At 43.1% G+C, this 12,586-nt stretch overlaps 1 protein-coding gene across 3 annotated transcripts in view; it reads right to left on the reverse strand.

Annotated features, from left to right (window-relative positions):
- LOC105486686 (arf-GAP with GTPase, ANK repeat and PH domain-containing protein 5-like) overlaps positions 1-11,880 on the reverse strand; it is a 39,076-nt gene extending 27,196 nt beyond the window's left edge. For 2 of the 3 annotated variants that reach the window (XR_011607884.1, XM_071069888.1), the window contains exons 1-2: positions 984-1,540; positions 553-618 (exon numbers count right to left, since the gene is read on the reverse strand). Coding sequence is in view for 2 of the 3 variants with exons in the window: in XM_071069888.1 (XP_070925989.1) it covers positions 553-618; positions 984-1,185 (268 nt within the window). In the remaining variant the exon portion in view is untranslated. Of the gene's footprint in view, positions 1-552; positions 619-983; positions 1,541-9,987 lie in introns of those variants that run through there. The other variant, XM_071069889.1, reaches the window with a different exon arrangement.
- Between the last annotated feature and the right edge of the window lie 706 nt (positions 11,881-12,586).

Here is a 12,586-nt window from a genome sequence, read left to right on the forward strand (position 1 = left end):
TGTTAAGTCACCAGAATAAATCTGGAGACACATTTTGTGTTAAAGTAAGAATTTTAAAGTAATCAGAGCCTCATGGGTAAACTCCTTTGACAAACCCTCCCCCCCACAACACATAACAATTTTTCTGCAGTCCTGGCGGTGACGTTTCACACCTTTCACAATTATTTTAAGACCCTCCTTTTTTTTTTTCTTCTCTGTTCAAATTACAGTTAGAAGAAACTAAGCAGCCTCTATCAAGGTGACTTACAGCAGCCCATTAAGAATACCATACAGCCTCTCCCATGGCAACCTCCATTCTGATTTTAAATAAGAAATCCCCGAATATCTGAATACGAACTGTCCTGAGATTTAGCTACTTTAACAAAGGAAACAATTAGGCACTTACCTGGTTCCTTCACTTAGGTACCATGTGGACAGGTACAAAGAAAAAATAAGGTGGGTGCTGGAAAGTTGGGATATTTGAGTTTTTATTGAGAAAAGGAAGAAAATGGTCCAAAGCCTCAACAAAGTCCCACAGGTTAATAAATAGAGCTACAGACAATGTTGTCTCACCATCTGTTTGAGAGTTCCCATGGAATATTGTGCTTGCTTCTGAATTGGCAGGTTTAAACTCCAAAGCTATATGTATAGAGGGAGAAAAGAAAAAAAAAGATATAATCATTTATAAAAATTTATCAACTCGTTTATTCGACTGCTGCTTATTCGACAAGAATAGCCAGAAATAAATGGTCCCATGCCAGCCTGGGAGAATGAGATGAGAGAGCAAGAACTGGGCAATTGGGAGGGGAGGCGAAAAGAAACTGACTGGACTCGGTGGGGAAAGACTAAGGGGTGAGAATGCAAGGCAGAGCCAGCTTTTGTTCCTGGCCAGCCGGGGGAAAGCTGGCTACAGGCAGAAAGGAGCTCGAAGTGCGCAATGCCTCCCAGGGGACCTTGGGGACCAGAGGCAAGACGAGGGCAGATGGCACCCGTCACCTCCTTACCTTCAGGCATCTCCTGGTCATGGATGTGGTGCATGTGGAGGTCCTCACCAACTTCAACAGTCACTGTAGCAGGCTGTACAGCAGCAGCCATGGGCGCTCCTGCCTCATAGATCTTGGACTCCGAGGGGCACACTGACCCCTGCTGCTGGTCAAACTCAGGGCTGTCCCTGGGGCACACACAACAGGTCAGTATGTTCCCCATGGGACGTCTCTACTGTCTGCCACCACCTGTGCCTCTGCTCACAGCTTTGGCCACACACTCCCGCTGTCCTAGGCCGAGGCTATGCTGCACTTGCAGAGATGGTCTTGCCCACTGCTCGCCTGACTACCTCACAGCCCGGCCCTGGCCCCAGATGGGGATGTAGGCCAAGGCCTGTGCCCTGCCGCCTCCCCTGAGTTGACTTGTCTGGGAGGGTGAAGACCAGCCGGCTTATTTAATAGGTTGTGAACCCAACAAGTGCTGAGAGACACAACTGCCTAAGGAGAGAACAGAGGGAGCTCCTCCTCCTTCTGTAGTCACCTACAGACTGAAGCCCACTGGCCCAGGTGGGAGACTAGGCATGTGGCACACAATGCCCCACCCCACACATCACAATGCCCTCCCTGACAGCTCACAGTGCCCCACCCTGGTTGCCACCCCTCCCCAACAGCTCAGAATGCCCCGCCCTGTGGCTTATGATGCTGCTGCTCTCCTGGCCCCTCGTGCAGTGCCAGTGGGACTAAGGTTTTCATCCATCACCAGCTTCCTGAGATTTTTAGTCCTAAGAAAAGCACAGGGTAGTTCGTTGCTTGAAGCCATCTTCCTCTATGAGTTCTACACAAAGCCTCAGTAGAGTGGGTCTCATTAGCAACCAAGTTGAATGACTTTTATTTGCTGACTGAATGTAGATACACCTGAATTACTGACTGCTTTTGTAACAAAACACTCCTCTCCTGTCTTCCAATGGGTGGTCGTTTTTGTCTGCAAATTGACCACAGCAATCCCTGGGGCCCTAGCTCTATTCTCAGTAAAGAGTTACGGCTGTGTGTCTTGAATGACACCTTAGGACCCATCCTGCCTCCACCTCCTTCTCCATAAAATAGAAACCTAACTTGTCCCTCCAAGCTCTGAAATGCTGAAACTTACCAACTCCCTTTTCTCCCCGCTATTTCTTCCTTCCACGGCGGGGACTTTCAGATTTTCTTTCTTTTACTAACAAATCACTAAGCATGATTTTGTCATACAAAATCGAGAGCCATAAAGTGGGTTACCACAGTCCTAATTTAATAAAGATGAATACTCGACATCTGACAAGTAGTGTGTGCCTGACAGTGTCCCCACTGTGCTACACTCATTTAACCCTCAGAAACAATCTCATTTACAGATTTTACAGAAGAAGTGGAGATGGAGAAGGTAAGTAACCTCCCCAAGGTCACATGACTGCTAAGGGTGGGGCCACAATTTGATCCCAGGTAGTCTGAATTCCCCAATTCCTCAAGCATAGTTATCAGAAAGTATATCAGTCTGTTTTCACACTGATATAAATACCTAAGGTTGGGTAATTTATAAAGGAAAGAGGTTTAATTGACTCACAGTTTCACATGGTGGGGGAGGCCTCAGGAAACATACAATCATGGCAGAAGGGGAACCAGGTCCGCCTTACATGGTGGCCACACAGACAGTGTGAACATGTGAAGGAGCAACCGTCAAACATGTATAAAACCATCAGATCTCAGCTGGCCACAGTGGCTTACACCTGTAACCCTAGCACATTGGGAGGCCAAGGCAGGTGGATCAACTGAGGTCAGGAGTTCGAGACCAGCCTAGCTAATGTAGTGAAATCCCATCTCTACTAAAAATACAAAAATTAGCTGGGTGTGGTGGTGCATGCCTGTAATACCAGCTACTCAGGAGGCTGAGGCAGGAAAATCGCTGGAACCCAGGAGGCAGAGGCTGCCGTGAGCCAAGATCATGCCATGGCACTCCAGCCTGGGCAACAGAGCAAGACTCCATCCCCAAAAAACAAAATGAAATGAAACCCTATAAGATCTCATGAGAGATCACTGAATATCACAAGAAGAGCATGAGGAAAACTGCCCCCATGATCCAATCACCTCCCTCCAGACCCCTCCCTTGACACATGAGGATTATGGGGATTACAATTCATGATGAGATTTGGGTGGGGACATAGCAAAACCATATTAGAAAGTAAAGGTAGAAGTCAAGCTTGGACGGGAAGTGGCACTGTAGATTATTATTATTATTGTTATCTTTTGAGATGAAGTTTTGCTCTTGTTGCCCAATGAAATTGTTTCTCTAATTTCATTTTCAGATTGTGTCTTGCAGATGTACAGAAATACAATTGATAAATGATTCTGGCTAATAACCTTTTATGCTTCTGAGAGGTGACAGCATGCTAGCAGCCCTGCTCTCGGCACCTCCTCGTCCGCGGCATCCACTCTGGCAGTGCGTGAGGAGCCCTTCAGCCCGCCATGTCATAGTGGGAGCCCCCCTCTGGGCTGGCCAAGGCTACACATGCTGCTCCCAGGCCAGCGCGAGTTTTGGGTTGGTGTGGGCTTGGCAGGCCCTGCACTCAAGAGTGGCTGGCTGGCACCGCCGGCCCTGGGCAGTGAGGGGCTTAGCACCTGGGCCAGCAGCTGCAGAGGGTGCGCTGGGTACCCCAGCAGTGTTGGCTTGCCAGGACTCAGCTGCCTCCCCGCAGGGCAGGGCTCGGGACCTGCAGCCCGCCATGCCCAAGCCTCCCCCTTTCTCCCCACCCCCCCGTGGGCTCCTGCTCAGCCCAAGCCTCCCTGACGACTGCCCAAGGGCTGAGGAGTGCAGGCACACTGCCGGCACCAGTGGGCAGGTCCGCCTGCAGCCCCTGTGTGTGATCCACTAGGTGAAGCCAGCTGGGCTCCTGAGTCTAGTGGGGACTTGGAGAACATTTATGTCTAGCTAAGGGATTGTAAATGCACCAATCAGCACTCTGTGTCTAGCTCAGGGTTTGTAAATACACCAATCGGTACTCTATCTAGCTAACCTAGTGGGGACTTGGAGAACTTTTATGTCCAGCTAGAGGATTGTAAATGCACCAATCAGCACTCTGTGTCTAGCTCAGGGATTGTAAATGCACCAGTCAGCACCCTGTCAAAATGGTTCAATCAGCTCTCTGTAAAATGGACCAATCAGCAGGATGTGGGTGGGCCAGATAAGGTAATAAAGGCAGGCTGCCCCAGCCAGCCAGTGGCCACCCTTGTGGGTTTGGGTCCCCTTCAACATTGTGGAAGCTTTGTTCTTTTGCTCTTTGCAATAAATCTTGCTGCTGCTCACTCTTTGGGTCCATGCTGCCTTTATGAGCTGTAACATTCACTGCAAAGGTGTGCAGCTTCATTCTTGAAGTCAGTGAGACCAAGAACCCACCAATTCTGGACACACTTCAACCTTGCTGAACACATTTTTTTTTTTTTTTGAGATGGAGTTTCACTCTTGTTGCCCAGGCTGGAGTGCAATGGCGCAATCTTGGATTACTGCAACCTCCACCACCCAGGCTCAAGTGATTCTCCTGCCTCAGCCTCCCAAGTAACTGGGATTACAGGCATGCACCACCATGCCCGGCTAATTTTGTATTTTTAGTAGAGATGGGGTTTCTCCATGTTCGTCAGGCTGGTCTCGAACTCCCAACCTGAGGAGATCCACCCGCCTCAGACTCCCAAAGTGCTGGGACTACAGGCATGAGCCACCACACCCAGCCTGATTAATATATTTTTAAAACAACTTTTTTTTTTTTTTTGGAGACACAGTCTCACTCTGTTGCCCAGGCAGTGACACAATCTTGGCTCACTGCAATTTCCACCTCCTGGGTTCAAGTGATTCTCATTCAAGTGCCTAAGCCTCTCAAGTAGCTGGGATTGAAGGAGCACACCACCATGTTCAGCTAATGGTTGTATTTTTAGTAGAGATGGGGTTTCACCATGTTGGTCAGGTTGATCTGGAACTCCTGACCTCAGGTGATCCACCTGCCTTGGCCTCCCAAAGTGCTGGGATTACGGGTGTGAGCCACCACTCCTGGACAAAAAAACCATCTTTTTGATGTGGATTTTAAAATGCCTCTCCTTCTTTCAACATTGATTAAGTCCCTTCTACATGCCAGGGATGGTATGTGTGAAATAGTCCCAATGCTCAATGAGTGCAGGCAGATACACAAAGGCTTAAGGAGTTCCGTTTTCTGAGACCACACTGCTGGACAGTATATGAACCTGGGATACAAACCCACCTCTATTTGACCTCAAATTTGATGCTGGGGTGGTTTTAATTTTATTCTGGGAATTTCAGTCATTGAACCATAAAAAGGTGAGAAGTCTCTGTCAGATGTGTGTGTAGTGGTCTCTATAATAAGGAAGAACTGAAGGAAGCTACCAGAGCAATTAAGAGACTATCTAAAGGCAGAGTAATGCTAAGGGCAGTGGCAGTGACAAAACTGGAGGAAAAAACCTGTGATCATTTGGGAGAGAGAATAGGAAGTGCTTGGTCATGAAATGTGAAAGAAGAGGGGAAGCAGAGGAAAAACAGAACCGCTCAGGCTCTGCTGGCGAAGACTGGGTATGTAGCGGTGCCTTCCTTCTGGCAGAGAATGTAGGAAGAGAAATGGGTAAGGAAGAAAAGATAGTTTTTTACTCTCAGTGTCACATTAAAATGGAACTCTCTGATCAAAAGTTGAATATAGGCCAGGCGTGGTGGCTCATGCCTGTAATCCCAGCACTTTGGGAGGCCGAGGCCAGTGGATCACGAAATCAGGAGATTGAGAACATCCTGGCTAACATGGTGAAACCCCATCTCTACTAAAAATACAAAAAAATTAGCCAGGCGTGGTGGTGGGCGCCTGTAGTCCAAGCTACTTGGGAGTCTGAGGCAGGAGAATGGTGTGAACCCAGGAGGTGGAGCTTGCAGTGAGCTGAGATGCGCTACTGCACTCCAGTGGGGAACTGAGCGAGACTCTCTCAAAAAAACAAAACAAAACAAAACTACTGTGGGAAAAAGAATATTATGTATAGAAAAGTCTACACTTCTTGATACAACTAATTAAAGAAAGCCTGACACACTAAACAAAACCCCAAAAAATACCTTCCCTAAAAGTGGGTAACTTGAAAAGTAATTTGAGTAAAAATCAAGGAGTTGAATTATAAATAAGCATATCAACAAAGTGAAAGATGGATTTAATTTTTCCCACAAAAAGTTAAAAGAAATAACAGCAACTTTAGAGGAAGAGGAAAAAATAAGAAAATTATATGCAATTGCAAAATGTGTGAATATTTACAAACTCTAACATATAACTACAAAACGGACCAGAAGAATCATTATTAATGGAAACAAAGGGTCGTTTCAAAAATCAGAAAAGGAGGGATGATTCATATTTAATTTAATTCTGTGGAAAATAAGTAATGTTTGAGGATAAAACTCGGTGATATGTTGAAATGCAGGAAACCACAGTGGAAGGAAAAATAATTCAAGAAAGCTCAGTTTCAGTAACCAATATCTAGTAAAATCTTCAAGACCTAGAGGCTCCAATCTGTGTTAAGTGTCTGAAGACCTAGAAATGTCATTAGATACCATTTTGGATAATTCTTGTAGACTTGAGATAATGTCTATTTAAAGTTACAAAATAGTGCCTGTATTTCTGTATTCATTACAGAAAACAAATGGATATGGAAAGGAAACTAGCATGCTATGCCACAATCTCTAAAGAAAGATTAGGGAAGTTTCAGCTTAAAGGAAAAATAATCACAACAAAGTTTTACAATTCTTTGCAAGCATATATGAAAAACATACAAAAAGTTTGTAATGATCTTTTCCTAAGCTAAGAGAACAGAAAAAATGAGAAAAATTAAATTATAAAATGAAACTTTGGTTTAGAGGTAAGAAACATTTTATGACAGGAGATCAGGGTTGCACAGTGTATTATGTGAATGTTGTGACTTTTTGGTTTCATTTTGGATATCATAACTTGACATTTTGTAAAAGTGATTTTGCTTGGGAATTTTTTCAGGTGCCCTATAAAGTCCTTTCCCATGAGAAGCGAATAATAATCTTCCATATTCTTGAGATATCTTAATGGCATCTTTTACAGTCTTCCATTGTTTAGGTAAACCTGGGAATCATGTTTGGGTATCGTCTCATCCAACTTCTTTACCCATCCCCATCATAAGTCAGGAAGGTCTTGGATATTTTCTGCTCTAGCAATTAATTCATCATTAATCCTGGAGTTACTTGCTATTCCAGTCATTTGTTCTACTTCACTTCCCGTAAGCATGATGAATTTACCACCATTAACTCCTAAACCATATTGAATTTGTACATCTGATTTGACTTTGTGAGCAAAAGTTCTATGTATATCCTGTAATTCTTGCCTAGTATGAAACTTACTTTCAGTAGAGATTGTATTTCTGCACTCATGCACCTATGCCACTTGCACTGTTACTGCTGGTCGGGCTTTCCAGGGGTCATGATAACCTCCTGGGTTCTCTGGAAGAGGGACATATTCTTCAGGATGACGTTGTAATATTTTATTAGCTAAAATCATCTATCTAAATGGACAGTTCCTAATGTCTTGAGTAATAAATCTGGTACTTTTTATTTTTCTTCGCTCTTCGAGTTGATGTGGCCAATTCCTGAGGTTGGATAATCAGACCAGTATCAGACTGGTCTTTGCCAGAACTTTTTGCCTAATACATTTCTCTACTGCTTTCTACAGGTCACTGGATGTTAATATGGGTTCTGGAAGGCAATTTTTAAAAATGTCTTGTGAATGACTTGCAACATGGTCATTTAATTTTCAAATATAATTTGCAAGTGAAATGTGTAGGACTCCGATAAGGCACAATGACCTAGGTCCTGGGTATGATCCCCTCCAAAGAGGCAAATAGTGAATTGAGCAAGCTCACTCATGTCTGCTTATACCAGTCACTTCTGAATTGCTCAATGGCAGGCAGGGGGAATGACCCCTGGTTGGCAGATGCCCACTCACTATGACCCTGGATTGGACACATAGTTACCTTGAGTGAGGCCAGTCATGTGTTGTTGGACTATTCCTTGGAGATACACTCATTAGTGACTGTTAAGGTACCTGAGTTATTAGGTGCCTCTAGACTATGCCCAGTGATATGTGCATTATGTACAAACTCCCTGGCTGTGCTGACACTGACTGAAGCTGTGAGGTTTCACAATGACACATCAGCCAAATACAGATGTTCAGATTTGCCATTTATCAAGAGGTCTTCACACTATTAATTATGCAATTATCATTCTACACACAGGCAGTGATAAAGCGAGTAAAAAGCCACAGCCATGGCTCGGGAGACCAGTGTACCTCCAGAAGAGTCCAGTGGGTCCAGAAGCCCTTTGGATGCTGGTCAGAGGCTCCTTTTGGGCAGCAGACTACAGGTCTGGAGAAGTCCTTAGAGTTCTCACAGACAAAGCTTCTGAAGGCATCTGACACAAGACCTTGTCTTTGCTGGTTTTATGATCCTCTGCAGATGGGTCTATTCTCATTATCTCAGCCACCTTTCACTTCCTATCAGTTCATTTCAGGTCTGTCATGATCCCAGGCAGCAGTAGTTGTTATCACGTGAGTACGTTCATATATGTTTATCTCTTTGGGGATGGGGGGACAACTTCACTGTGGACTTATTTCTACTGGAGATGAGTGACCCCATTTTAAGACAACAGGATCACAAATTAATATCACCTATCGTCAGGGCAGACAATAGCTACCACCTGGGGCTGAAAGCAAGTAACTCCATTTATTCTGAAAACATTCTGTCTTGATTATGGCGCCAGTTGCTGCGAGGGACTTCCTTTCCACCACCTGTTTTTCACAAGGTTTGAGTCTGAACTGCTAACATTCTACTGATTTCTGGGTGAAGGGACTGACTACACCATCCTAGCCTGTCACAGCACTTGCCCCAGTACTTCCACTTTAAGAGTTTTCCACCTTGTCCAGAACCACAGTCCATTAATCCCCTCATTTTCCCTCTTAAGAGAATAAACAGGCTGGGTGCAGTGGCTCATGCCTGTAATCCCACCACTTTGGGGGGCCAAGGTGGGCAGATCATTTGAGGTCAGGAGTTTGAGACCAGCTTCACCTACATAGTGAAACCTTGTCTCTACTGAAAAAAAAAACACAAAAATTAGCCGGGCGTGGTAGTGGGCGTCTGTAATCCCAGCTACTTGGGAGGCTGAGGCAGGAGAATTGCTTGAATCCAGGAGGTGGAGGTTGCAGTGAGCCAAGATTGTGCCACTGCACTCTAGCCTGGATGATAGAGCGAGATTCCCTCTCAAAAAAAAAAAAAAAAAAAAAAAATTACCTTCATTCTGAGAAGGTATAATCATCAACACATTCTTGAGCACAACTATGCACACATGCACTTCCGCATTCACAAGCCATGCTGCGTGCACACACTGAGGCCCCTAGATTTCTTTTTTGAAGAGATGGTGTCTTGGTTGTCACCCAGGCTGGAGAGCAGTGTTAGCATCGTAGCTCACTGCAGCCTCAAACTCCTGGGTTCACATGATCCTCCTACCTGAGGCTCCTGAGTGGCCTGAACTACAGGAATGAGGCACCATGCCCAGTCAATGTTTTCTTTTTTTTGTAGAGATGAAATCTTGCTATGTTGCCCAGGCTGGTCCTGAACTCCTGGCCTCAAGGAATCCTCCTGCCTTGCCCTCCCAATGTGCTGAGATTACAGGTATGAACCATTGTGCCCAGTCACTAGATTCTTTATTAAGAACAAAATTTGTTTGCTGACATGTAGGCAATGAATTACTAAATAGTAGTTCATAAATTGCTAATTTACAAGTCAATATAAATGAGTTGAGTAAACACAAAAATAACAGCATAAATTAATAAACAGTTTACGACTTCAAGTTTCTTTTTTTCCTTTAAAATGTAGTTCTGACAGAGACTACTACTTGTCCATTCTATGGAACAGTCAGAGGTGGTTAAAATCTCAGAGGTACACTTATTAATACCTTGCTGCCTTTTGTGTAGCTTCCTCTCAGTACTTCACCAGTTGGGACTGACACACCTCTCCAGCTGGGTTCGGGAGCTAGACAGGAACACACAGAACTGGGAATCCAAAGCCATCTCTGACACTAAAAGCAATGAAAACATAAATAACCAAATATATTACCAAGAAATGAACAAGAGATCGGCATTAAGTACGGTAGGAAGAAAGCATTTAATTGGCCAGGCTTTCATTCTGACAAAATAATTTACAGCACACATGTCTCTATCTGACATGTGTGAATAGAAAAAGAAGAGGTGACAACAGAGTAGAGGATTCCTCTTCCAATTGTCTCTGATCTATTCAACCTTTGTTACAGGTCAGAGAGTTCTCCAATTTATTAATAAACAACAGAGATAATGTGGCAACCAGGACACAGAGACATACCGAGAGTACTGCTCAGTTCTCTGCCTAGGCCTGATTCTGCTGATCCCTGACAATGAGCGCTGTGAAATTTCGAGGCAGATCAATACACACACGCACAAACACACAAAAGAGATACTTCATGGGCAAAAAGCACCAAAGATATAAAACAAAATGTCTGAAAGACCATAAGACAATCTCTGATGAAATGCTGTTTGCATTTTGCAGAAGCAAAATATTCACCACCAAACCTACAATTAGCTTAAAAATTACAATAAGTACAGTACTTTTGGATCCCATCTCCAATTCATACCTTATCAGCATGTAATAATCACACTGCATCTACAACAAAGCTGGATGGACTTTATATGCTGAATACAACTTGTACAGTAAGAAGGAAAGTTTTTGAAATACTGAGAATATAACGTTTGTATGCCATGCTCTACTTCACAAGTTAAAAGAAAATACAATCATTTCTATTCTTAAAATGTGTTGAAATAAAATACAGAAAAGAGTATTCTAATACCAATTAACATTAAGAGAACATATCTCTAAACCAAAGATCTTGGATCTTCTAGAAAGACAAAATCAACCTGTATATATCTGGGTAAGAAAAAAAAATTAAGAAACCAAGAAAGGAGAGAGGATGTTAGCACATAATCATCTCCCAAAATGGCTTTCCGACACATTCAACCAGTTTTCAAGTCCATTTGTTTTTCCTCCTTTGGCATCAACAGCATGTATTACCAAGGAAACGCAAAATAATTCAATTTGTACATTGATCAGCTCATCTAGAAATGGCAATATAGTCAATGAAAATACAAAGAAACAGAAAACGTCAAGGAATTGTTTAAGATGTTCAAGATGACATAGCATATTGAAAAAATGATCTGATAAACACTGGAAGAGTTAATAAGCAAACTCAGGCATGGTTCCCTAACACCACACTTCAAAAGAACTTATAGAGAGAATAAAGGAATAATCCTTTAAAAAAATCTAATTTTAGAAAAAAATTGCTCAACAGGGAAGTTAGTGTTTTGTAGATCTTTTGGAAAGCTGATTAATTTCTAAGCTAAACACACATGATCCTTAAGAGAAATGGCTGAGTCCAGGCCCAAGGCAGAAAGAGGGCAAAATGAGCCTGGATCCTCTTGTTCTGTCAGAAAGGAAGAAATGCTCAAGACTAAAAAAGACAGTTGAAAGGACACAGGAGACAGGCTGAAGGCTCCTGTGGCCGAATCTGGGACACCATAGGCATCAGAAAGAACAATGACAGTGATGGAAAATAACCCATGGAATAAAATGCAAGTGCATTAGTCAGCAGTGATACCAAAATAAAGGGAAGAATTGAAAGCTCTTTGCTAAAAATTCCAGCTAACAAATGTAGGAGGAATGACAGAGGAAGAACATCCAGTTTAAGTCACCAGTGCCATAACTGATAGAGATCATAAGGAGGCTAAAATCACTGGATGAAAGAAAACTATGCGAAGCACAATAGATAAAAATATGAAAACATAAATTAGAAAAAACTAAAAATTTTACCATAAGAGATGGATAAGTTAGAATACAGGAATAATAGGCCAAGCATAGTGGCTCACATCTGTAATCCCAGGATTGTGGGAGGCCAAGGCGGGAGGATTGCTTGAGCCTAGGAGTTCGAGACCAGCCTAGGCAACATAATGAGAACTCGTCCCTAGAACAAAACAAAAAAAGTTAGCTTGGAGTGGTGGTGTACTCTTGTAATCCCAGGTACTTGTGGGGCTGAAGCAGGAGGATCACTTGGGCCTGGGAGTTCAAGGCTGCAGTGAGCCAAGATCACGCCACTGCACTCCAGCCTGGGAGACAAAGTGAGACCTTATCTCAAAACAAAAACAAAAACAAAGAAACCACAATAACAAAAAAACACCGGTAACAACAAAATCATGACTACATAAAGACTGTATAGAAAAAAAAATGCTCAGAATATAGAAATAAAATTATGTATTTTACCTGTAACTATATTAGAAGAGAGTATTCTTGTATACAAGGATAACTAGAAGGATATGCAAAAATGAAAATAGCTAATAACACTCGTTATCTTAGGCACTGCGGTAGGTAGTTTATGCACATTGTAACAAATTACATACTAGATTATCTCAAAATTATCAGATAAATTTTACTGGGAATCATAAATCAATACAACAAAACTAATGTTTTGCAAA

The sequence above is a fragment of the Macaca nemestrina genome, chromosome 9 (assembly GCF_043159975.1).
Source record: "Macaca nemestrina isolate mMacNem1 chromosome 9, mMacNem.hap1, whole genome shotgun sequence".
Taxonomy (NCBI): domain Eukaryota; kingdom Metazoa; phylum Chordata; class Mammalia; order Primates; family Cercopithecidae; genus Macaca; species Macaca nemestrina.